Raw genomic sequence first — 24,397 nt, 5'->3', positions numbered from 1 at the left:
GGACTTTACTGACTACTGTTGGGAGCTGATGTTTCTGTTGAAGTGGATATTGTTTTCTAGGGCCAGGTAGTGTACTAAAAAAAAAAAAAAAATGAGGCTCTAAATATAAGGTGACTAAATATAGGATCCAAAGAACTTAAAATGTGTCTAGTTAACCCATGCACATCTGTACCCTGGGGATAACTAGCTGATCATAACAGTTCATCCCTGTGGGAACAAGTGCATAGAGTACTGCATACCTGGCGTCTATTAAGGGTGTCTGAGTGGCAGGCCACTCCCCCAAGCTTGGCCAGTTAGTGGCAAACGGAAGGCACAGCCCTGGGCATTTGGCCTCCTGTTGCAGTTGCTGTGCTTGCTCCACAGCCGGCTCCTCCACTGGTCACTACAAGGACAGTTGCATTGCATTGGTGGCTGCCTGAGATCTGCTTAGCTGCTCCCTGAGTATATATACATGGTAACTGCACAATAAAATCAGACCTGCTCCCTGATTGGTCTGCAAAGATCTTGATTAGCGACTCTGCAGCCACATTCTCCTCTACCCTGTTCTGTGGATCTCCTCACTGAATGAGATAGAGCCCACACACATCCCTATTCAGATGGACATAGATTTCTTTTCAAGACATTTAATACTAAAATATCCAAGAATCTGGATTTGTTCCTCTGCCATAAATTTTAATATATTTTATATGCAATTGCACAAGAGAAAAAAGAAGCAAATATTAAGATGGAATGAGACAGTAGGTGCTTAATTGATACATCTATGCCTCCATTGCAACATTGTACAAACATGGTTTTGTGTGTCCCCAATTGTATGCTTTCATTTTACAGTAGCTATATGTGTATGGCTTTTGTTGAAAGCAACAATGTTTCTGTGGTGACCCAGAGTCTTGCCATCTTACGGACACAGTTGAACATGACATCTCTTCTTGCTCTCAAGTGCATTGCCTAGCCAGTGAACAATCCTGAGGAAAAACACTGTGTATAAAATCAGAGGCCTATTAAATCCTGACTCAAACCAAAGTTAGTAAGCATTACTATCTGTTTTATTCATCTTGAATTTAATAACTGCGTTACTCTTAATTCATTGCAAATTGATCATTCTATGGTTTTAATAAAGTTTCCCAATTACTTACATTGTGCAAAGAAAAAAAGCAGAAATTTTGTATGAGACTGTGGTAGGGGGTAAATAAACCTAGAGTTGGGCTGGGGATATAGCTCAGTTGGTAGAGTGCTTGCCTTGCATGCACAAGGCCCTGAGTTCTAATTCCCAGCACCACACACACACAAACCAACCTAGAGTCAACAAACTCACAGTGGCATTTCTCATTGTGGCATTTCTGTTTGATATAATTATGAGTTAGGTGAAATGAATTTCACAAAGCTCCAAATTAACTGTGAACTCATAGACTTGGTTTAATATAAACTAATAGTAACCCTGACTGAAAGATCACATTTTAAGAGAGCCCATAATTATAGATTCCCATGTTTCATCTTAAATTCAATAGAATTAAATGTTTAGCTAATTCTAAATGAAAAATCCCAAGAGCATGGATTCACCTATTTCTCAGTGATTCACTCTGCTCATTAGTTTTCTGGTTTCACATAAGAAACACAAAATACATCCATTTAATACTTGCATGATAATTTATGTTAAAAAAAAACTTTGCAAAACTATCTGAATTTGACTAATTTTGCACTTTATCCTGCAAAGACTTAATTAGTTCACTCTTCAGTTTTGATTAGACCAGACCCTGAAACTACATGAAAAGTAAACCTTAGATTGGTTACTGATGAGTGTGTGAAAATTGAAACAATTTTGCAAATCAATCTGCTCCTGGAAAACAGACAAGAAGTGGGTAGAGGGAAAGGTGTGTTTATGGGAGGGTGGCACAGGGAGAAGTCAGTTCCCTGAGTGACTTCAGGTTCAAGGATGCTCTCAGTGCTCCCAGAATCTTAATGAGATCACAGCAGAAGGTGCTTCTTGATTTTGACTCATCATTCCCAACACATAAACGAAAATGACTTTTTAGGGGTCTAAATGGGATACCTGCAACTTTAAACAGAATCAATTTGACCAGTTGAGATGAGCTGAATAATCAAGTAAATTTGTTTATTTATTAATTACATTAAGAAAGTTAAAAGCCCATTAAATTTTTTTCTCTCTAGCAGACAAAGAGGACAGATATACATATATTGTGTGTGTGTGTGTGTGTGTGTGTGTGTCTGTAAAATATATGGTCTTAATCAGTTCTTTGTTGTGGGTTCTAATCAAGTAAGAATTTGATATGTCTTAATACTTAGAAGCAAAGAAGAAAGAAGTCTCTGACAGCATTGCACTACAAATTAGAAGTAATCATCTTCTTCCCAAAGAGTAACTATGTTTATTCACAAGAAATCGTGTATCTCTTCCTTCCTTTTATTTTCAATAAAATATTTTTGTTTTTAATAAAATGTTTCAGAATTCATCTTTCCCCAGCTTGAATATCACACTTGACAAGTGAAATTGTAGAAATTTACTGTACACAACTTGATGCTTTTATATATGAACATACTGTGAAATGATTAAACCTGTGTTTAAACCTTGAAAATTCTCTTTTATTTATATATGTGAGAATGTTGAGCCCAAAACTAAGAAATTTCTTCCCTATTATGATCTTATTAAGGTTTCTGGAAAGCTAGATGTGGTAGTGCACACCTGTAATCCCAGCAGCTCAGGAGGGTAAGGAAGGAGGATCACAAGTTCAAAGCCAGCCAGAAGCAATGGCAAGGCACTAAGCAACTCCAGTGAGACACTATCTCTAAAAATAAAATACAAAATAGGGCTGGTATGTGGCTCAGTGGTAGAGTGCCCCTGAGTTCAACACCCGGTATTTAAAAAAAAAAAAGATTTCTGGGAAAACCATGTAATCATTAATTAATGCAGAAAGTTTCCCATATATGGTACTTAAAGAAGCTGGCTTCCCTCCATATCTTCCCACAATTATACTTTTTTGGCCTTGTTTAAATTTGCTGTGGTTCCAGGAACAGAGTTATTTGAAAAATTACTTGCATTTTCCACATCCACATATTGTCCATGGCCAGTCTGACATTCAGTTTTGGTTTTTGTTTTGGAAGAGGTTGTGGGAGGAGAGTGGGTATAAAGAATTGAGCTCAGTGGCACTCGACTACTGAGACCCATCCCAAGCCCTATTTTGAATTTCATTTAGAGACAGTGTCTCACTGAGTTGCTTAGCACCTCACTTTTGCTGAGGCTGGCTTTGAACTTGCAATCCTCCTGCCTCAGCCTTCCAAGGACATTCAGTTTCAGTGTGATTTTATTCAGGCCTCTGGTTCCACACCCAGGTTTCCACACCCTTAAAACTGCCACAGTCATCCCTTGGATGTGGGCTTTCCTTAAGTGGTGACATTAGGTCCTTGGGGTTTCATACTTACCTAGAATGGATAGAACCTCTACATTATTATATGCACAGTGCCTGGTCTAGAAAGAAGAATTTTAATTCCATGGAAGCATCAATTTCAACAATGATACATGCAGCAGTCAGACAAATTGTCCTTTTAGCACCATTTCCTTGGGGCTTCCCTTGGCTGAAGCATGGCCCACAAGAGCAGGACATGATGTCATGATGTCAGTGTGCACTTGCATATGTAACATGGTGTCATTTACGATCAACAAGGTGGTAGCACAGCTCTCAACAGATGTCCAGATGCAGCCACTGCAAAAGGAACCCACTAGATTGGAATTTGGGCCCAGCATTCATGTTCATGTTTCTGCAGCACTGAGATACCTGCTGCAGGAGGCATCATAAAGTAGACATACAACCTGTTTTCTTTGTTCTCTGGCGACATCACATGTGAAAATCCAATGAAGCTCCTAACTGAAGAATAAATCCAGATGTTTGGAGTGATTCAACATTGAATTTCTTTGGAAGAAACCAGAGGTCTTTCACTGGAGAAGCAGCTGGAGGGCCCTGGATCCAGGTAACACTAAGATAGCTGTAGATGTCATATTCCCGGGGCTTCTCGTGTACCTAAAATATGGATGGAACCCCAAATTATTCTCAGTGTACTACCTGGCCTAGAAAGAGGAGTTTCAATTGCCAAGAGTGGTAATAAAAGTCTGAAAAGTTGTCTACTTGGTTAAATTGCATATTTCTCTTCTTTTATGAGCTTACAAAATTCAGCACAGAACACTTCCTTTGCACTTAGTAACAGATGAAAATGATGGTATCGAGTGTGCTCCGGGTCCTCACTCTGCTCTAGCTATCTTGTTTGTGTTTACTCGAGCAGTGTCCTGAAGGCTGCATCACCTGGTCCATCCAGTATGAAAGTGATACAGCGTGTTTTTTTTATGAAAGATGGAAAAACCCAGTTGCTGATTTTGGAATTATCTCTGAAGTCTGCCTCCAATTTCAGCAATGTCAGAATAATTGGCATCTGGCTCCTTGAAACATCAAAATTGCAAATGTTGTAACTAATATATCTTCCTAAAAAGTAAGTATATAAAACTTCTATAAGTATTTAGGCATCTAAACTATTTCACATATGGAGCTAATGAATATGTAATTGAGAAGAGTCTCTTTCAATTTTAAGTTGAATCACATTCTTTTTCCCTCACAGGTAGCATTTTTCTTAAATGGACAATAAAACAAAAATGAGAATGCCTACACATCTTTTAAATTTTTTTATTAATTACTTCAAAAGATATTTTCCTCTAGTAAGATTTAAGGGTATATGTATTTCATAAGTTGGACGACTTTTTTTCTTTTTTACTTTTAACCTTGGTATTCACAGAGGATTGACTTTTGCCTCAAAGACACCAAAATTTACTGATTCTCAAGTCCTTTACCAAAAAAAAAAAAGTATAGCATTTGCATATAACTTACACATATCCTGCAGACACTGCACACGTCAAGTCTAGATTATTTATAATACTTAATACAATGTAAATTCTACCTTAGTTTAGGGAATAATAAGAGAAAAGTCTACATGTATTCATTACAAATGCAATCTCTAAAATATATTAAATGTAAAGTTAGTTGAAGCCATGATCCAGAAACAATCCAGAGTGAAATTGCTGGATCATAGGGTGTATTTTAAATTTTCATTTTTCTCAGCAACCCCTAAACTGTTTTCCATAAGGGCTTCAAAATTTTACATTCTACAAGTAGTACACAGGTTTCTAATTTCTCTCATTTTCAACTAAACTTATTATTTTATGAAATAATAGCCAAAAAAAGATACATAGTAAAAAGGACTGGGGTATAGCTCAGTGGTGAAGCACCCCTGGAATCTATCCCCAGTACAACAACAACATCATCATCATCATCATCATCATCATCATCATCATCATCATACTTTGGACATATAAAAGTGGATATATTTCTGTTTTGTTGCTTTGTCTTTATGCTAGTCCTTTACCAGCTTCTCCATTCCAATGGAAAACAACATGGAGTTTCCTCAAAAATTAAAGAGAAAATAGAACTACAATATTATCCAGATTACCCTCTTCTTAGAATGGAGGAAAAAAATTATAGTATTAAAATGGAATTGTGTACACTAGTGAAAAAGAAATTAGTTTCACTTCTACACATGAGTAACTATCAAAAACAGAACTGTAATTAAAAAAGTAAGAAAATGTAAATTTATTTATAAGACTTTCTAAAGTGGGGAATTCTATATGTATATAATATATTCTGCTTAGGCATACATAGATATGAAATCAGCAAAATTAAGCAAAGGGAAGGTTATTCCAAAATTCAGAATAATAATTATCTCATAGAGGAAAGAAGCCATATTCTTCTTTAATCTAAAGTCTTGACTACAAAACCAATGAGAATGCAAAAGTTTTTAAGCCAGGGTGATTGCTGCACAGTTGGTGTGAACTGAGATCATGGAATGACTGCACTTTGGCTCAGAGCCCAGAACAGAGCTGGGCAGCTGTGGAGGGCACTGGACCCATGGCATTCTGACCAGATGTTTTGGGTTGTGCCAGACCACAGAAACCACTACACCCTGGACCCTCACTTGCTCTTTCTGCATCTGCAGCGGCTGAGCAGTGATGACTAGTGAACTAGTGGGCTGTGAAGTGGCCATTCCCTGAGAACGTGAGTCAGTCCTAGAGTGTCACTGAGTTTGATTCCTGGGAAAGAGAGGAGAGAGAGAGAGAGAGAGAGAGAGAGAGAGAGAGAGAGAGAGAGAGAGAGAGAGAGAGAGAGAGAGATACAGATTTGGAGCTATTCCTTGAGGCTTTTTGGTTAAAACAACAGCAAACATGTGAAGAGGATAAAAGATTACAAACCCAGGAAAGAATGTGGATTCACATGCCATTTAGACTCTAAGATCAGGCAGTCATTTTCCTCTATTTTGATCATAAACTCTTTTTCACTGTTGAACCACTCCACAAAGAAAAGACCACTGATTCCAATTTTATATCAAATTAAGCAAGCTTATATTGTGTACACAAAGAAAGCTGGCCAGGACTGCTTTTCCCAACTCTGGGCTAGAGATCAGCACCCCAGATCTCCAGAAAAGTTTTATAGCACAAAAAGTTGCAAAGAGAAGTGTCTTGAGAACTTATAGCTAACAGGATTTTGACAAGCATAATACAATGATCTGCATGGCTTAACATTTCAAGGTAGGGAATAAATTCAGATTTCAAATCAGAATTTATGAGGTGCTGCTGAGATTTCAGAGAGGGTTGTTATCTGGTCAGGGGGAGCCAGGATTTATGAGGCACCACTAAGGTTTTAGAGAGGGTGGTTCTCTGGTCAGGGAGCCCCAGGCATGGATGAGTTCAAAGCATGGGCAGGCATTCCAAACAAGTTGAGAAATCTCATGAATTTATAGTAAAACAGAAATGAACTTTTCATGAATTTGTGAGGAGATGGCTCCCAATCTTAAAATGGAATCAGGCTGGGTTTATCAGTCACTTGGTGGTTAAGAAGTAAATGGGAAATAGAGGTGATTTTCATGAAAATGGAATAGTTTCTCTATTCATCAGGAAATTGAATGTCATTTTTTCTTTTCTACACCATCATTAAATAGTTGGTCATGTTGACACCTTAACCAAAATAATGGTATTTATATAATAAATGCATTCTTTCCATTCTATGTGCACAATAGGTAATGTACCCACGTGATTCAGTTTGTTACATCACAGAGAACTGAAGCATCCTTTAGGCATTAGTAAGGCTCACAGCCACAGGAATTTTTTTCAGCACGGGGTGAGCTTTATTCTACCTCCTGTTTATGTTGTACCTATGACAAAAACACTTCAGGTATCTGAAATGACCCCTTAAAAAGTTGATACATTTATTTATCAACAACTGAGAATCAAAATAAATAATAATTTTAAAACACATATTATTACTCATATAACACTGTACAATGGTCCAGTGATCTTTGGAAGAGTAACTGAGGAATAAATTGCGCTGAACTTCAGTTCCATTAAACCATCTCCCACCAAAGACCCGACTCTGTGAGCCGGCACTTGCACAAGCCACTGAAGCGGGAGCGAGGTGTGGGGTGGAGTGACAGCTGCTGTGGGCGCTCCAGGCAAGGCCACTGCTGGGCAGAGGGCACGGCTGCATGCCTGACCCCATCGCACCCACCCCGTCCAATAGAAAGCTGAACTCTAGGTCTCCTTCTTTCTCAAGAGTGGCTGAGGAGCCTGAGGAAGTCCTTGCTCTACCCTGCTTAGTCCCGGGTGTCCTCCCACACTCCCTTTTGAAAACCTCTTCCTTGGAGAATCTTGCTCCTAAATACAAGAAGCTGTCTTTCCAGATTAAGATCACCCCTGTGCCCCAGGCTGCTCCCTCTCATTTGCAAATGACTCTAAAGTCCTGCAGGTCTTCTCACAGCCAGGAGCCCTGCAGGGACTGACCCCTCCCCACTTCACTATGCCCAGCTCCTCACTGTTCCAGCGGCCACACCTTTGGCTCTGCTTTCACTCCAAGCCAGACAATGCCTTAAGTTACTTGAAGACACCAGACCCCTAAGTATCACTTCCTGTCAATCCAGGTAGCTCGGGTAACCTGGTTAGACCTGCCTTTAGTTTTTGCTTTGGATTTCTATCCTTGGCTTCCCTTACTAACTGACTCTTCATTTCTCTTCTTGGTCATCACCGACTTGAAGTCCTTCTCTTTCTTGTTCCGTCTCCAACTGTGCCCACAAGCTCAGCCTCAACCCAGGATGAACCCTGACTTTCACCATAATCCTAAGGTGCTGAACCCACAGGCAGTGCCACATGAACAAATGATACCAACCTCACTGGGCAAAGTGGGTCTGGGGCACCTGTAGCCCTCCCTTCAAGCCCAAGGGTGGCTGCTGTCTGTGGCACATAGGTGCCACCGACCTTGTCATAAACATAAGCAGGATAGGGCTGGGGATACAGCTCAGTTGGTAGAGTGCTTGCCTTGAATGCACAAGGCCCTCGGTTCAATCCCCAGCACCACATACACACACACACACACACACACACACACACACACACACACACCACACACACACACACAAATGGCAAATCTTACTGTATGTTAATTGTATGTTAAATCTGTTAATTGTACCTCAATAAAATTGACACAAAAATATAAAAAAAAAACCAAAACAAAACATAAGCAGGCGAGCCCTCAGGTGAAAGTGCCCAATCCCATCTCCATTTCTAAGACCTCATCCAAGGAAGACCTCTGCCTTCTGCCCCTGAGGCTGAACCAAGTTCTCTCCCTCTGAGCACTGCTACTTCACACTTGTCCTGGACCCTGTCCTGCCCAATCCCAGGCTTTCAGGTGCTGCTTATACTAGAGACCTCTCAGGCTTTTGCACACTAATGGCCTTCCCCACCTGCGTTGGAATCCACCCAGGGGCTAACATCTTACAATTTATAAAAACACAACTACACCTCCCTTGAGATATTTGGCTCTCACCCCTTCAACACCACCCTTCAGGAAAACTGTTTGCGAACACAGCTGCTCCCTTCCCTCCGGAGCATTCTCTTGGGCACTGCCCCCTGTGGTATCACCCTCTGCATGACAAAGACACTACCCTCTAGGGACAGCAGTGCTCTGGGTCAGGCAAAGTGCAACCCTCTGGCTCCAGCTTCCCTGTTGTCCCTTCCTCCTGCCAGCTCCGCCCCTGAGCCACCAGCTCCCAGCTAGCTCAGCCTCCGGCTTCTTCTACTACTTGGAGTTCCTCCTCCCACCTTTTTGTATTTTCCATTCCTTTGCTCTGCTCTGTCTTTGCTCTCTTGATTTTTTGGTTGCACTCTCCTGAAGGGACTTGCTTATATGGATTTCATTAACAAATCTAAAATCAAACCAACTTCCTCTACCCCATGAGCTGCTGCATTAACCCAACAGTTCTTTCTCTGTCTTTTCTTTAAATAGTCTTTAAATAGTTGTAAATGCAAACTTCATCTTCAGTTCTATATTTAGTACCCTCCAATAATCAATCATTTCTCTTAGTGTAAATTCAAAACCTCTACAGAGTTACTAATGATCCACAGGAACAAGGCTCTACCCCTCCCCAGGCTGACCTCTGTCCACCTCCCCAGTCACTCTGCCTCCCTCTTCTGTCCTGCATGCCACCATCTCAGCCTGGACTTCTCTGTCCACTTCTGCTCTCCTCCTCCCAGCAGTGAAGGTTGAGCACTAGGTGGGCAGAGCTTCCCTAACCCCCTGCTGATGCAGGTCTTGCTGGTCTGCCTTCATGCCCAGCCTACTCTCTGTTCCACAGTGTTTACAGAAACAGAAGCACATCCTTATTCTCTATAGGGCTCAAGCCCTCTTGCCTTCTGGAATTAGGCTTCATTGAGGCCAATCTTCCTCGCCTTTTCTATATCTTGTATCTCCAGGCACTGCAGACTGCAGCAGGAGACCTCCTACTTCAGGGGATTAAAAGTATTTGTGGAATTAAGGAATGGAATCTGTCAGGGTGTGTGTGGGGGGCGGGGGCGGGAGTGGCAGAGATCTAAATCCTGGGTGAGCAAAGGAACTTGTGAAAGAAATTTGTATTATGCTACAGGGCCTGACTCCAGTCTTCCAATCCCTCTACCCCCTTCCTTCCTTCCCTGGAATTTCATTATACAGAAAATATTAGAAGTGTAGCTTATCCAAGACAAATGCTTAGCACTTTAAAAATCCTTATTTGTTTTCTTATCACTAGTAGATAATGGAGGACAAAACACAATTCCAAAGCCTTGGCTTGCTTTTTCATTCATTCTTGCCACAGCTGTCATACATCAGGATTGAGGTGTGCAAGGCCAGTTTCCCAACAGTGCGTAAGAGGTTAGAACTGCCTGTCCCTGTGCTGTGCAAATGCAAGGGAATCCCTCAGGGACCAGTGGCCTTGTTGCCTTCTCAGGGCTTTTCTAACAGCCTCCTTGAAGTCTTTGTTCCTCGAGCTGAAGACACTGGGTTCAGGCCACGAGTGCCTTCACCAGGTGCTGAGAGTGCAGATTCCCAGCAGAAGAGAAAACATGCCTGAGGACAGAAGGTCCCCACACAGAAGCCCATCTTCTGACATCTCATCTCGTGGGCGGGGGATCTCAAGTCACTGATTCCTTACAGCCACAGGACCCTCTGCACACTAGCGGGGATGCTCAGCCTGGGCTCCGAAGCCAGAGTCCTGGTCCTGCCTGGCCCCAGGAGCTGCTGCCTGCAGACTCTGCCTACCTAATGAAGACCTGTCCTCTCACTCCGACTCCATAGCGGCCACGCTGCCTTCTGATAGCTTTTCTAACAGCCTCCTTGAAGTCTTTGTTCCTCAAGCTGTAGATGACTGGGTTCATCAGTGGTGTGACCACGGTGTAGAAGACAGAGATGATCTTGTTGATTTCGGGTGACAGGTGGGCACTGGGGTGCACATACATGGAGATCATGGTCCCATAGTAGATGGTGACAACAGCCAGGTGGGACCCACAGGTGGAGAAGGTCTTCTTCCGTCCAGAAGCTGAAGGGATCCTCAATATGGAGGACACAATGAAGACATAGGACACAAGGGTCAGGAGAAAACAGACGCACAGCACTGCGACCGACAGGACAAAGATGGCCATCTCGGTGACGTGAGCACTGGAGCAGGAGAGTTGCATGAGCGGCGGGAGGTCACAGAAGAAGTGGTTGATCTGGTTGGGCCCACAGAAGTCCAGCTGGGAAATCATCATGGATGGCAGAAAACCTGTGCCCACCCCTGTCAACCAGCAGAGGGCCACCAGGTGCCTGCAGGTGTCAGGGCTCATGAGGAAGGGGTAGCGCAGAGGACTGCAGATGGCCAGGTACTGGTCGTAGGCCATCATGGCCAGGAGGAAACACTCAGTAGCCCCAAAGAACACGAAGAAGTAGAGCTGCGCCATACAGGCAGAGAAGGAGATGGCCCGGCCCCAGGAGGCCAGGTTGGCCAGGAGAAGGGGCACGATGGTGGACACGTACCAGATCTCCAGAAAAGAGAGGTGCTGGAGGAACGTGTACATGGGGGAGTGCAGGCGCCGGTCCTGGCTCACCACTGTGATGATGACGATGTTCCCAGTGAGGGTCAGGAGGTAGATGAGTAGGAAAATGGTGAAGAGCAGGGTCTGCCACTCCTGAAGGCTCCGGAATCCAAGCAGCTGAAACTCAGTGACTGCAGACACATTTGGGGCTTGCGTCGTCTGGGGGCAGGGACTGCAGAAAACATGTATGATAAGCACAGGGTGTGAGGACAAGAATATTATGACCGTTGGTGTTTGGACCTTCAGGGCTTTTTTGTTTTGTTTTAGGTTTGCATGTGCTGCTCTTGGGAGGTTCAAATGCACAATCCCATGCTCCTTTTATTTGACCACATTTGGATCTGAATATCAATGGCTCCAGGCTTCCTGACCCAGTCACTCCTCCTGACCCAGTCACTCCTCCTTCTCCTCAGTGAGGATTGCAAATGTGTCCTATTTTCAAACCTCAGCATGGCCTTGTCTCTTGACCAGAAGCCTGGGGTCCCCATGGGAGCACGTGCAAGCTTAGGCCACTAACACCCCCACCTACCGTTCATCTGTACCCCGAAAGAGTGGTGTGCATGGGTCTCAGCTAGTCCCTCACTTGGGCTGTGTCCTCCCCCACACTGGAAGGTGCTGCAGGTTTCCAGCTCACCCTCTCCTGGCCAGCAGTGGCCACCTCTCTGCTGGAGTTGTTCTAGTTTGCCAAAAGCCTGGTTTTTACTCTCTGTAAATGAGAGGTGAAGCACACATCAAAGGTCCAGCTGTGCTGCCTCCATGGGCTGCCCACCCCCATGGACTCCTTCCCTGGTGGAGACCATTCCTTTCTTCAGTGGCCCTTAGTCCTCTGCTTCGTTTATGAGTTGGTTTGTGCATTTGCTTGTTGTAGTCGGGGTTGAACCCGGGCCTCACTGGTGCAAGGCAAGTGCTCTACCACTGAGCTCCACCCCAGCCCTTTGGATTTTAGACAGGGTCTCGCCAGTTGCCCAGGCTGGCCTTGCACTTGCCACCCTCCTGCCTCTGCCTCCGAGAAGCTGGGATCACAGGTGTGACCACCACCACCCCCAGCTCCTCTGCTTGCTTTGTCCAGGGCTCTCAGGACCCCTCCCTCTTCCTGATCAGCTCATCACTTAATATCCATGACCTTCCTCTGGATTCCACCGTAGCTGGCTCTTCACGTTTGCAAACTCTCAGGGTTTACAGCAGCTCAACATGCAGCTCTTGACTTTACTCATTCATTCATTCATGGTGCTGGGGTTACACCGGGCCTCCTGCTAGCCTGACTCTAGGTTCAGTCTCTCAGCTCTTAATGCTCAATTTCACGTGTCAGTCTTGAATATTAGGGTGCAAACAGCTGTCCTATCTGATATGCACCACAGATGTCCACTCAGCTCCTGAGACTTATGTGACCTCACCTCCACCCAGCCTCCCAGAGCTGCCCACCAGACCCTTGGTGCAGCTGTCCACCCCCATAAGGGGGTACTCTTCACCACTGCTCAACCAGAAACCTTGACTTTGACCCAATATTAGACTGTTCTGCAAAATCAGCTGGCTCCACCTGCAACTATTTCCAGGTCCAGGGGGATCATTGTTATCTGCCCACTTTGCTTGCTGCCTGGAATAGGTGCCACCATCTCTCACCCTGATGGCTGCAGTGCTTTCCCTGCGGCCCTCCATGACCACTGTGCCCTACTCAGTAACTCAGTCTCTGTGAGGAAGTGAAAGTGCATCTTACACAGGGGCACAGAGGAGCTGCGGATCGTCCCTGGTTGGTGAACAGAACACTGGCCAGTCCACCCACTCCCCTGAGGACCCTCTCTTCTGCTGATTTGCCACTTTGCTCATCATCTCCAAGACTGCAGTTCTGTTTTTTGCTGTGTTCTGTTTTCTCCTCTTGTGCCTGGGCAAAAGCATCAGGAAGGCTATGTCCATTGAACATGGAACCTTTACATGGACTGAAGACGACATTGTAAGCTCTATGAAGCTGCCTTCAGGAGCCCAGCACAGAACAGGAAGCCTCACGCACACACTGGATCTCTTAAATCCAGCTCAAGACGAGGCCATAGTGACCCAGGGCATTCTTGGTTGGCTGGGCCCTGCTGGGTCTCCCTGCCTCTCACACCTGGGTCTGCTCTTCTCCTTGCCTATTTGGTTCCCGACTCTCATCTCCTCTGGGTTCTTCTAGCCACCCAGATCTTGCCTTTCTGTCCCCTTCACAGGTCCCTGGACATATATGCGGGCTCATTTCCCACATCCTTTTGCCCCCTTAGAGACCACTTCCTTCCTGAAGTCTGGAGGAGCTGGTCACCTGTGTGACCAGCAGGTGACACCATCCAAGGCAAGTGCTGCCCCTTGGCCTGAAGAGCATATCCCAGCAGTTCTGCCTCTGACCTTCGCATGAACAACCAGGGGATGCTGGGTGCTGGAATTTAACCTCATAGAAGGATTTGCTTCAAGACTGGGCGATACTTAGAAGCTGTCTGGGCACACAGCCATGATAGAGCTATGCCCCCAGATCTTGTAGTAATTAACTATGCCATCTTGGAACATGGTCTTTTCCTGCCTTGGCTTTCTCACTTTTTGTGTGTGACATTATCATGTAATTAAGTAAATCTATTTACTGTTCCTTTTAAATGTAATATCCTGCTTATCTCGCTCACTTTTTCAGACCCTTATATACACCTAATATCATACTTTTATTACCATTTACTTGATCATGAATAAATTAAAATAAATCATTTAGCCATGGGGAAGTATGATATGCAGGTTTGTGAGAGCCCAATAAAAGCAAACAAGCACAGCATCCCACTAGACTAAGTTTACAGGGTTTTGGGCTAAGTTTCCCAGTTAAAGTTCCTTTTTGGGGGGCAGGGTACTGGGGAATGAACTCAGGGGCACTCAAACACTGAACCACATCCCCAGCCCTATTTTGTATTTTATTTAGAGACAGGATCTCACTGACTTGTTTAACACCTCAACGTTGCTGAGGCTCGCTTTGAACTCCAAATCCTCCTGTCTCAGCCTCCTGAGCCTCTGGGTTTACAGAAGTGCACCACAGCTTCTGGCTAAACTTTCTCTTATAAGTTCAAATGCAACAAGAAACTGAACTTGTTTAATCACCATTCATGGCTTAAATACTTTCAATAATAAACTCACTACAATTACTTAAATATTATTTCCAACTTTTAAAATTAACTTCATGAGCCGGGTGCGGTGGTGCATGCCTGTAATCCCAGTGGCTCTGGAGGCTGAGACAGGAGGATTGCGAGTTTAGATCCAGCCTCAGCAAAAGCAAGGTACTAAGCAACTCAGTGAGACCCTGTCTCTAAATAAAATACAAGGTAAGGCTGGGAATGTGGTTCAGTGGTTGAGTGCCCCTGAGTTCAATGACTGATAAAAAAAAAATTAGCTTCATTACATTAGCTGAAAATAATAAAGATTGCTGCCTCTCAGAATGCTGCCTGCTTCAGTACTGGAGCAACCAGCATAAACTCAGGTCTAATTCTGTGGTTTTTCTTTTCAAATTATATGAGAATAAACATAATCAAGAATATTATCGTTCTTTTTTGATGTTTTTTAGATGTCAATGGACCTTATTTATTTATTTATATGCAGTGCTGAGAATTGAACCCAGTGCCTCACACATGCTAGATAAGTGCTCTACCACTGAGCCACTTACCCCAGCCCCTTTATTGTTCTTACATGCCATGTGCCTACAGTACATTAAATGGCTTTGAGGTCTCAGGAAGCCTTTTTAAGTTTTTGTTGTTGTTGTCATTACATTTTTATATCCCAGCACATTTAGGCAAGACCATCCCTTTCCACATAGGCAGAGCAAGTTGCCCTGACAAGGAGGAATCCACAACCATAGCCAGGAAACTGTGCCCTTGGATATGAAACACATACCATGCTGATTTTCTCCTTAAAAAGCTGCCTCATCTGCACGCGCCTCCCCTGCTGTCCCTCTGGCCATCACACGGAGACCCAACGGCTGCTGCTCTGAAAGCTGCCTTGCCCTCCTCTGACCCAAAGTCCACCTGCATTTTCATTGTGAGAGCTGGAACTTGTCTCTCCTGCTGGTGTCTGGCTCTGGGTGGAGCAGGCTTCTCCTTTCAGAAACCCTGGGTATCTTGGGGACCTGGTCCTACCAAGAATCTTTTTCCCCAATGTGTTCTATAATTTGCCAATCAAGTCTGTAAACAATGAAAGCTAACTTCTGATATTCCTCTGTGTCCACTGAGGCTTGAGTGGAGATAGAACATTGAGATAGAAGCAATTTGCACATTCTTTTTAAAATGGATTTAATTTTTTCTTAACTTAGAATGGGTCCTACCTTTGCTATAATATATGTATATATATGTGTGTGTATATATGTATATGTGTACATATCTATATGTATGTGACAGCAATAGTAGGACCATATACATATACACATATATGTATATACATATGTCTAATATATATCTCCATGTTCAAACTAACTCATTCAATTAAAGAAATATTGCAAAAATCCACAGGCCAGAGGGGCCCTGGGATGAAGCAATGCACAGAGCCACCACCAGAATCTATCAGCTGCAAAGTCAGTCCAGCTGCCCAGTGAGAGCTGGTCATGGCGGGCAGGGGCATCAGGAGGCTACTGTCCAATGTTCCTCTATGTCATGACAGGGTGGGCTTCCCTATCCTGCAGCAAGGAGACACTAGCAGGAGACACATTGTCTCTAGAAGGAAGGGAATATTGACATGGCTTGAAATGTATAAAGTGCAGGGCACAGTGTGCATTTGTATGTTCCCACAGGATTAAAGACATCAACCTGTGTGCACCCACAGGCTACAGGAACTTAGTTTTGGAAGGCCCTGCTCTGTGCTCCTCTCCCACTCAGTCATTGCTATGGTGTGGCTATTACTTGTCCCTCAAGGGTTCATCTGCTGGGAGTGTGGATGAGCCCCAGAGAGATGGTGATACAGCCAACAGGGCCAGCCAGAGCCTGTGCCATGCTGTTTGGACTTTCAGCCACCAAAAGTATCAGCTAAATTGTTCCTTTCCTTATAAAGTCAACCCATCTCACATATTGTGTTAAAGTAATGCAAAATGAACTCATGCATTCATCTTCCCCTCTTCCTCCCAGCCCAAGTCACATGGTCATTCCTTCCAAGAACCTTTTCTTCCTGTGTGCACCATGATTTCTGATAGTGACTTAAGAAAGTAATATGTCCTAAGAAATGCTCATTTGTAGTCATTAACTGCATAGTGGATCAAGCATCCTATTACTGGCTTCTCATTTTGAACGTGGCACACTTATTTTTGAATTGCTTATTAATTAAGAATTATGTTGTGAAATTGGGTTTGGTGTGGTCTATCTGTAATCCCAGCAACTTGGAAAACTGAGGCAGGTTTAACAACTTTGCAAGACCCCATCTCAAAACAAGAATTTAAAAACCGGCTGGGGAAGTAATCCAATGGTAGAACACTCCTGAGTTGAATCCTCAGTAACACACGTACACACACAAGGTTACACTGTTGAACTAAAAATAAGTATCCATTTGTGCATAACACAAAATTAATACATTTACTAATGTGTAAATATTTAAATTTTATCTTGGATTAATATTTTAATTTTTTAATATTTTCCAGTAAATTTTAAAATTTTTTCTTCATAGGTACATAGTTAATTTATTGTTGCACAGAGAAGTTTGAAATTCTGAAATGAGTTAGCACCATGATATTGGTGATATTATGAGTAGCCTGGCTATGTTGTGGTAACTGCTGTAGATATTTTGGTTCAATAAAAGGAAGCATGTTCTAAAACTCAGGCTGAAGTTGTGTGGAAGACTATCCCTTGCTTAGGTATTACAGAAGGAAAGATGATTTGATAGATAGGATAGACAGTCAAGTGTTTTCTAAAATTTAATTCTATAATTTCATAGACAAAATGATCGTGAACTAAGGTGGGGACACAGTTTGTTGACAAACCTAAACTCAACTTTGTCAGTATAGGAATTGCCTCAGCACAGGGTCGCAGGGGAGAGTTTTCCCAGGAGTGCCAATCAAGGCTTTACTGCCCCAAAGCCCCAGCCCCTCATCCTAACACTGCACCATTGCTAACCTGCAGAGAGGGCTTGATGTGCAATGGGTACATTAGATGTCCAAGTCCTGCAACCTAAGTTATTGGAAGAATTATTGTCACATATATTATTTTTATTTCTTTTTTTTAATAAAGGACTGGGATTATCTTAATAGTCTATGTCATTTCTTGCTGCATTGTCTGTGTACCTATTTGATCCCCTGAGCTATTATGAATAATGCTTTGCATTCTTCCCAGCAGGGTGACAGATGACATTGTATTTTATCAATATGTTAATGTCCCAGGAAAAATTGTGCCAAATGACTTCTTTTAAAAATTAGAACCATTCTCTGGAATCAAGTAATTGAGTTAAACTAGTGAATTAGCTGAAGCAACCAGCCACAGAGGATAAATGAACAGGCCCAAAACCACCAGTCACTCTTTCCAGGACAGCCACATCCTGAAACTGGCAGCCCACTTGCTGTTATCCCTGTCACCACCCAACTCATAACTAGAGAGGGAGCCTCACAGAGGAACAGCTCTGTTTGGAACACACCCTGGAGATAAGGAAACTCAGAATAATTAGCCTCTACAGACAACAGTGTCCCCAGAGACCTGCACTTCCTCTTCTTTCTCCCTTGGTGTTCTGTGGCTGGGGAGCATCTGCTGAGTCACATCAGAGCCACATGCTCCACTCTTAGTTTCCACCACGCCTTATTTAGAAGCCATGTCACCACAGGACACAGGCAGAGAAGTCCGTGTGAGCACCAGGGTCACTGCAAGGGCAGGTGGGAACATGGGGTATGCAAGTCGCCTCAGCTTCAAAGTGCTCTTGGGACAGTCACAGGATTGCAGGTGCTACATCAATAGAATGAAGCTCCAAGGGACACCAAGGGACGAGAACTAGTGATGGTTACACAAGCCATTCAAGGTCCCATCCCACCAGGCAGCTCAGGAGCTGGTAAGGGAGGCCCAAGGGGAAGAGACCAAAGCAGGCACAGCAGGGGGTAAACCTGCTGGGTGAAGGGTAGACAGAGAGCATCCACCAGGGCTGGGACAGCTTCCGGCTTCCGGATGTAACTGCCAGGACAGGGCTGTCACCACCACATCCACCTAGGAAGATCAGCTCTTCAGAGTAATTTTACTTGTAAAGTTAAATTTTGGATGAATATTGCTTTTGAAGGGCCTAGTTAGGGTCACCTACCTTTACTTACACACTTTGAAAATATGTCCATTTCCAAAAAAAGTTTATGCCAGAATCTCCAATCTTTGGGATTTTTTTTTTTGTTCTTTGATTTTTGTTTCTTTGTTTAAGTGCTTTGCCTCCTGTTTCCATTTTTGGGAAACCACTTTCAAACACCATGATGAGTTTTTTCCTGATTTCCCTCCCACCTTGCCTCAAATTAATCCAATAACTATGTCCTTTATCTTCCTTTAAATGTCATAGAAGGCAGAAGAAAATTGTTTTGCCTCTGGCTCATGATTTTTCCTTCTTGTCCTGCAGTGGAATTTGTGGGAGACCCATACATTCAGACCCTCTTAGCGTGGACCTGCAGCAGGAGTGCTCAGGGCCAAGGTATGTTCTGTATTAAACTGTCATCCACAACTGCACGGTGTAAAGCCTGGACCTGATCTAGGCGGCCCCTGAAGAAGTGTGCAAGTCCGTGGCCTGGAGAAGTGCCCCCGCCTTTCTCCTGCGTTTCACACAGACTGGAGACTGGATCCACAAGAAGGGCTGGGGCGGCCTCTAAGCTCCCTGAAGAGCTTCCCTGACGCCTACCCAGTGGAGGCCAGGGAGGCCTGGCATATGTGTCTTCCATTTGTCAGATGGATAATGGGCCCTGTGCAGCTGCAGCCCGGGTGGGGCTGCCTCTAATAGCCGGCAGAACACCCCACGACTTTACTGTGCCATTCCACCCCAGCTGCCCTGGGACGTCCCTGAGGATATATAAAGCCTCTAGTCCACACTGACCCAAGGGCTTCCACACTGACTGCCTCATCTGCAGTGTAGACATACTGCGTTCGATGACTTTGGGATCCACTTCTTACCAACAAAAATCACACTTTCTGGAATATCACGCACAACTAGCCCTATCCAGTCTCCCTGGATGGCCAACTAGGAAGGAGACACATCAAATTCCTGAGGACCCAGCACACCAGAAAGACAGTCCTGCATCTTCAGCCGCTCTCTGCACACTGCTTCCTCTGAGTAGAATCCTCTGGAATGACAGGGCAGGCTGTATCTGCCAAGCCTCTGGAGCACCAACTTCAGACACAAGCTCCTTTGTGAGTTTTCAGGTCCATCCCCGGGCTCACATGCTACCTGTGTTCTGCTGCCCCTCCCCCCAGTACTTGGATCTGGCAATGTCACACCTCTGTGTCACTATTTTGTCCATGTGCCAGTTTCCCCTGAAGCAGGACATGCACTCTGGTGCGTGGCAGCTGAAATCATCTATTAAATCAGTAAGTGGTGGCCTGTGGCCAGCCTGAGAAGCACAGGACAGCACCACCGTCCAGTCCAGCCCTGTCCACAGCCAGTACTGCTCCTTACATGTGCTCAAGTGGAGACTCTCTCCCATCTAAAACACAGAGCAGGTGTAAGAGAGATGATGAGACTCTCTTGGGCTATCACATTTATTAAATTCCTGCAGGAGCTTGACTCGACTTTACTCTGTCCTGGCTCAGAGGAAAGGGACTTGGGAATAAAAATGTGAACAGAATGCATTATTGTCCCTGAATCAGGCAAATTGCATAAAATGATAATAAAAACCGCTCTTTAAATGTAGCATTATCACGTAGATACAGTTTGTTGAAATGCAGTTGCGCTGCCTGGAGCTCTGGGCATGGAGAGTGCTGGGGAGGGCATCTGCCTCCTCCGCATCTACCTCTGGTAGGCCCTTGGTCCACTTTCACCACCACTGGACTCTGGGAGTGGTCAGAGCTTGGCCCTTCTCCCTGAATTCCTTCCATGGCAGCACTAAGGTGCATTGGGTGCCAGCATCCCTCTCTGGGCAGGGAAGGTTGGTGCTGTGCCTACAGGGAGTAAGAGACCACCTGGGTGGGCCAGGCTTCAGTGGGGCTTCTGGGGAGAAAACGCAGGGCTAGGAGCTCACACTCATTAGGTCAGTGCAACAGAAAGCAGGAAACAGGGCTGGAGACACGGTCGCAGTGGAGTGTTTGTCCAGAATGTGCAAGGCCCTGGATGTGACCCCAGCATGAGCACTGAAAAAGGAAAACCATGAAAAATAAGAGCAGAAAATGGCAAGAGTGGGGAGCTTGTAAAGAAAGTGGAAACTTTGGCACTGTTGGAGAAGCTAGAACTACCTTATGATGTGGAATCCCACCTCCAGGTACAGACCCACCAGAATAAACCAGGGTCTGGAAAGATTGCATGTGTATTTGTGCTCTTAGAGGCATTCCGCACACGGCTGAAATTCAGAAGCAGCCCATGAGTTCCTGACAGAGGAGTTAATAGTCAACTGTGAGGTGTGTGTGTGTGTGTGTGTGTGTGTAAAATGAAACATTATTACGGTTACACATGAAGAAATCTGCAACATGTTATGATGAGGATGATTGTTGCAGAAGTGACACTGAGTCAAGTAAGTTGACAGTATTAGAGGACGCACCTGGGTAAGTCACCTAGAGTGGGCAGGATGAGAGAGACAGAGAGCAGAAAGGTGTCGCCAGCCATGGGGCAGAGCAAGCGGGAAGTTATTATTTAACAGAGTGACAGCTGTGTACGGTGAAATGTTTAGGAGATTATCATTGTTTTCAACACTATTGATGTATTTAATATCACCGACTCTGTGCTTAAAAATAGGATTGTAAATTTAAAAAAAAATTTTTTAGTTGTAGATGGACAGAATGAATACCTTTATTTATTTATTTTATGGGGTGCAGAGACATGAACCCAGTGCCTCACACATGCTAGGCAAGCACTCTGCCACTGAGCTACAGCCCCAGCCCCCAGGATAGTCAATTTTTTGTTAAGTGTATGTCACTCCATTAAAAAAAAATGTCAGGGGGCTGGATTTATGGCTCAGTGGTAGAGTGCTCGACTAGCATGCATGAGGCACTGGGTTTGATCTTCAGCACCACATAAAAATAAAATAAAGAGAAGTAAATGAAGGTAAAATAAGATGTTTGAAAAAAATGTCAGGGTTACAAATGCAGGGTGCAATTGCTTAAGTGGAAACAAACAGAGACATTTTAACATCCCCAAGCTGGAGGGAAATGCTGAGTCAGACCTGGTGCTCTTGAGGTCTCAGCTCAGGCTGTGGGGCTGGGAGATTGTGGATCCCTCAAGCAGAGAGGAGGGTGGGACCCGGGAAAGATGAGGGCCTTGGCCAATAGGGCTCCTCTTAAACAGGAGGCTGTGCAGAGACCAGGAGCCCAAACTTTGTTTATGTGGTGCTGAAGATAAAACCCAGTGCCTCATGCATGCTAGGTGAGCACTCTACCACTGAGCCATAAATTCAGCCCCCTGCCAATAGGGAGTAAGCTAAGGCTAGCAGCAGAGGAGAACGTGGTTTCTGTATTCCAGCCAGCTGATGGCTTCAGAGGAGGCTGGCCAGGGAGGCCAGAGGAGGTGTGGAGGATGGGCAGGGCTCCCGGGCGGGGGGGGGGGATACTAAACTTTGCACCCTGAGTCTATCAGGGTTAGGGTCAGGAATGGAGAGGCTGAGCATCAGAACCACAACAAGGAGCATTGGCACAAAGATTGTTTACCCTGAAAGAGAGACCATGAGAAACAGGAATTCAAGTTAAATAATCAGATGCCCCCGGGAGGAGCTTCCTGCAGAGCTATTACCATCCACCCCACTACTGGCCCACTCCTAAGGGAAGTTTGTTTTTAAGAACAATGTTATAGACCTCATTAGCCTCCCAGTATCAGAAAACAAGCAATTTTAGGCCTGGCCTTGTGGTGTAAGATGTAATTACAGGTAATTACTGGGGCTTGGGAGGCTGAAATGGGAGGATTGGGAGTTGAAAGTGAGCCTTATCAACTTAGTGAGGCCCTAAGCAACTCAGCAAGACCTTGTCTCCAAATAAAATATTTTTAAAAAGCTGGGGATGTGGCTCAGTGGTTAATCACCCCTGGGCTCAAGCCCTGGTGCCAAAAAAAAAAAAAGAAAAAGAAAAAAAAGAAAACACTTTGAGCTTTGAGCTTAACAGCTCTAAAACAATAAGTGACCTCCCCTATCTCACCCCAACCTCCGAAAAACCACCATGACCCCACCAGTAATGATGATCTTTCCTTAGCCTGCCATGGTATAGGGGTGTCTGGGTTCAAATTACCCTAATTATCAACTTATCCATGCATGGGAGCCAATAGGTTGCTTTATTGTATTTCAAGTTTTGTGAATTAGATATTCCAGCCTCTGCCAGAGCCATGGGGACAGAACAAGATGATAAGAAAGATACAGATGTCATGCTGGATGCATAATGGTCACCTTTGAATTCTCTCCTACCTTCTTTCCCCACCCCCGCTTGCTAGTATTTGCTGAGTGTTATATGTGCCACTCACTCTATGAAGTCCCGAGGACATGGCAGTGAAAACAGGAGCCGGCCCCGACCCAAAGCAGCTCATCTTCTGACTCATTATCCTTGCTCCACTCATTTTGTCATCTCTTTTTCTGTCTTTAGTTAAATATATCCAGCTTATGCCAGGACCTCTCTTTGGCATGTGGGTGCCTCTTAGCTCATGTGACCCTCTGCACAGCCTCGTAAGAGGCCGCAGCACTGACCTGCAGTGTGAGATGAAACGCAGCAGGGAAAGTGACCCAGCTTGTCCCAGCCTCTTAGCAAGTGGCACAGCCTGCAACCTGGAACCAGGTCGGCTTCTCCAATTCCAGGCCCGTTGCCCTTTCCCTTTCTTTTCAAACCTCACATCTTCAGTGTCCTGCTCGAACCTGAAGTGCCGATCCATTTCATCTCTCCACCTTACCTTTGGGCAGGCAACCTCAGGGTCCTTTACACCCCAGTGACTACCAAAGCCCAGGTCAGGATTTGGGCTCATAGGCATGAACCTTGGAGGAAGGCCAGGGCCTGAGTCATCTGGCCCAGCCACTCCCTGCAAACATATCTTGCTGCCACTCCTCAGGCCCAGCATGAGCCTGGCTGGCCGCCTCTGGCCACCTGGTGCCCCAGCTGCCTTCCTCCACAGCCGCTGTGTGCACTGGTGGGGGATCTACCTGCACCTTCACTCGCTCCCACACATCAGCAGACCTGGCAGGGTCTGTCTTGACCCTGCAGGCCACTGTAGAGTCCTCTGCTATATTCCTGCAGGACCAGTGGGTGATATTTCTCCCAGGTAATAACTTGTAATGACACACTGGCCTGACTCTGTGCTCATCTCTCTCAGTTGACCTCAAGGCTGCTTTAGAGATGAGGTCCTGGCTCTGTTCCTCATCCTCATGCCTCAGGCCCAGGGTTCCGTGGCTACCAATAAACATAAACATGCACAGACAGACTGATTTGCCAGAAGCACAACCCACTGTCATCTTAAAACTCCTCCATAGTGAAATTACACTTTGTTCAGATGACAGACATTCCCACCGACCTGCCAGCCTTCTAGATGACATTAAAGACCTCGCTGTACTCCTACAACTCTGCCTCCCCTTGGGGGAAGCAGGTCTTTGGTTAATCCCCTACCTGCTCCTGTCTCAGTCTCCCCCCTCCCATAGATGCACTGATGGTGGTGGGAAATGTGCCTTCCAACTAATACCTTGGATTACCTCTTTCTTACTTCCAGTGTATGCGTTGCCCCAATTATAACACACCAGTCCATACTGGCTGTCAGCAAATGGGTGCCACATTTTTTAAAATATTTATTTTTTATGTGATGCTGAGGGTGGAACCCAGTGCCTCCCACGTGCTA

The 24,397-nt window shown here is 44.8% G+C and overlaps 1 protein-coding gene across 1 annotated transcript; it reads right to left on the bottom strand.

Moving 5' to 3' along the window:
• Positions 1-10,663: 10,663 nt before the first annotated feature.
• LOC144367302 (olfactory receptor 11L1-like) lies at positions 10,664-13,132 on the bottom strand. The gene is made up of 3 exons (XM_078023084.1): positions 12,871-13,132; positions 12,019-12,182; positions 10,664-11,638 (listed from the first exon to the last, which is right to left on the bottom strand). The coding sequence occupies exons 1-3, from the start codon at positions 13,130-13,132 to the stop codon at positions 10,664-10,666; spliced, it is 1,401 nt and encodes a 466-aa protein (XP_077879210.1).
• Between the last annotated feature and the right edge of the window lie 11,265 nt (positions 13,133-24,397).

Source organism: Ictidomys tridecemlineatus, chromosome 1 (genome assembly GCF_052094955.1).
Source record: "Ictidomys tridecemlineatus isolate mIctTri1 chromosome 1, mIctTri1.hap1, whole genome shotgun sequence".
In the NCBI taxonomy this organism is placed as follows: Eukaryota; Metazoa; Chordata; class Mammalia; order Rodentia; family Sciuridae; genus Ictidomys; species Ictidomys tridecemlineatus.
Note: the sequence above shows the minus strand (reverse complement) of the source record. Positions and strands in the feature narration are given on the sequence as shown.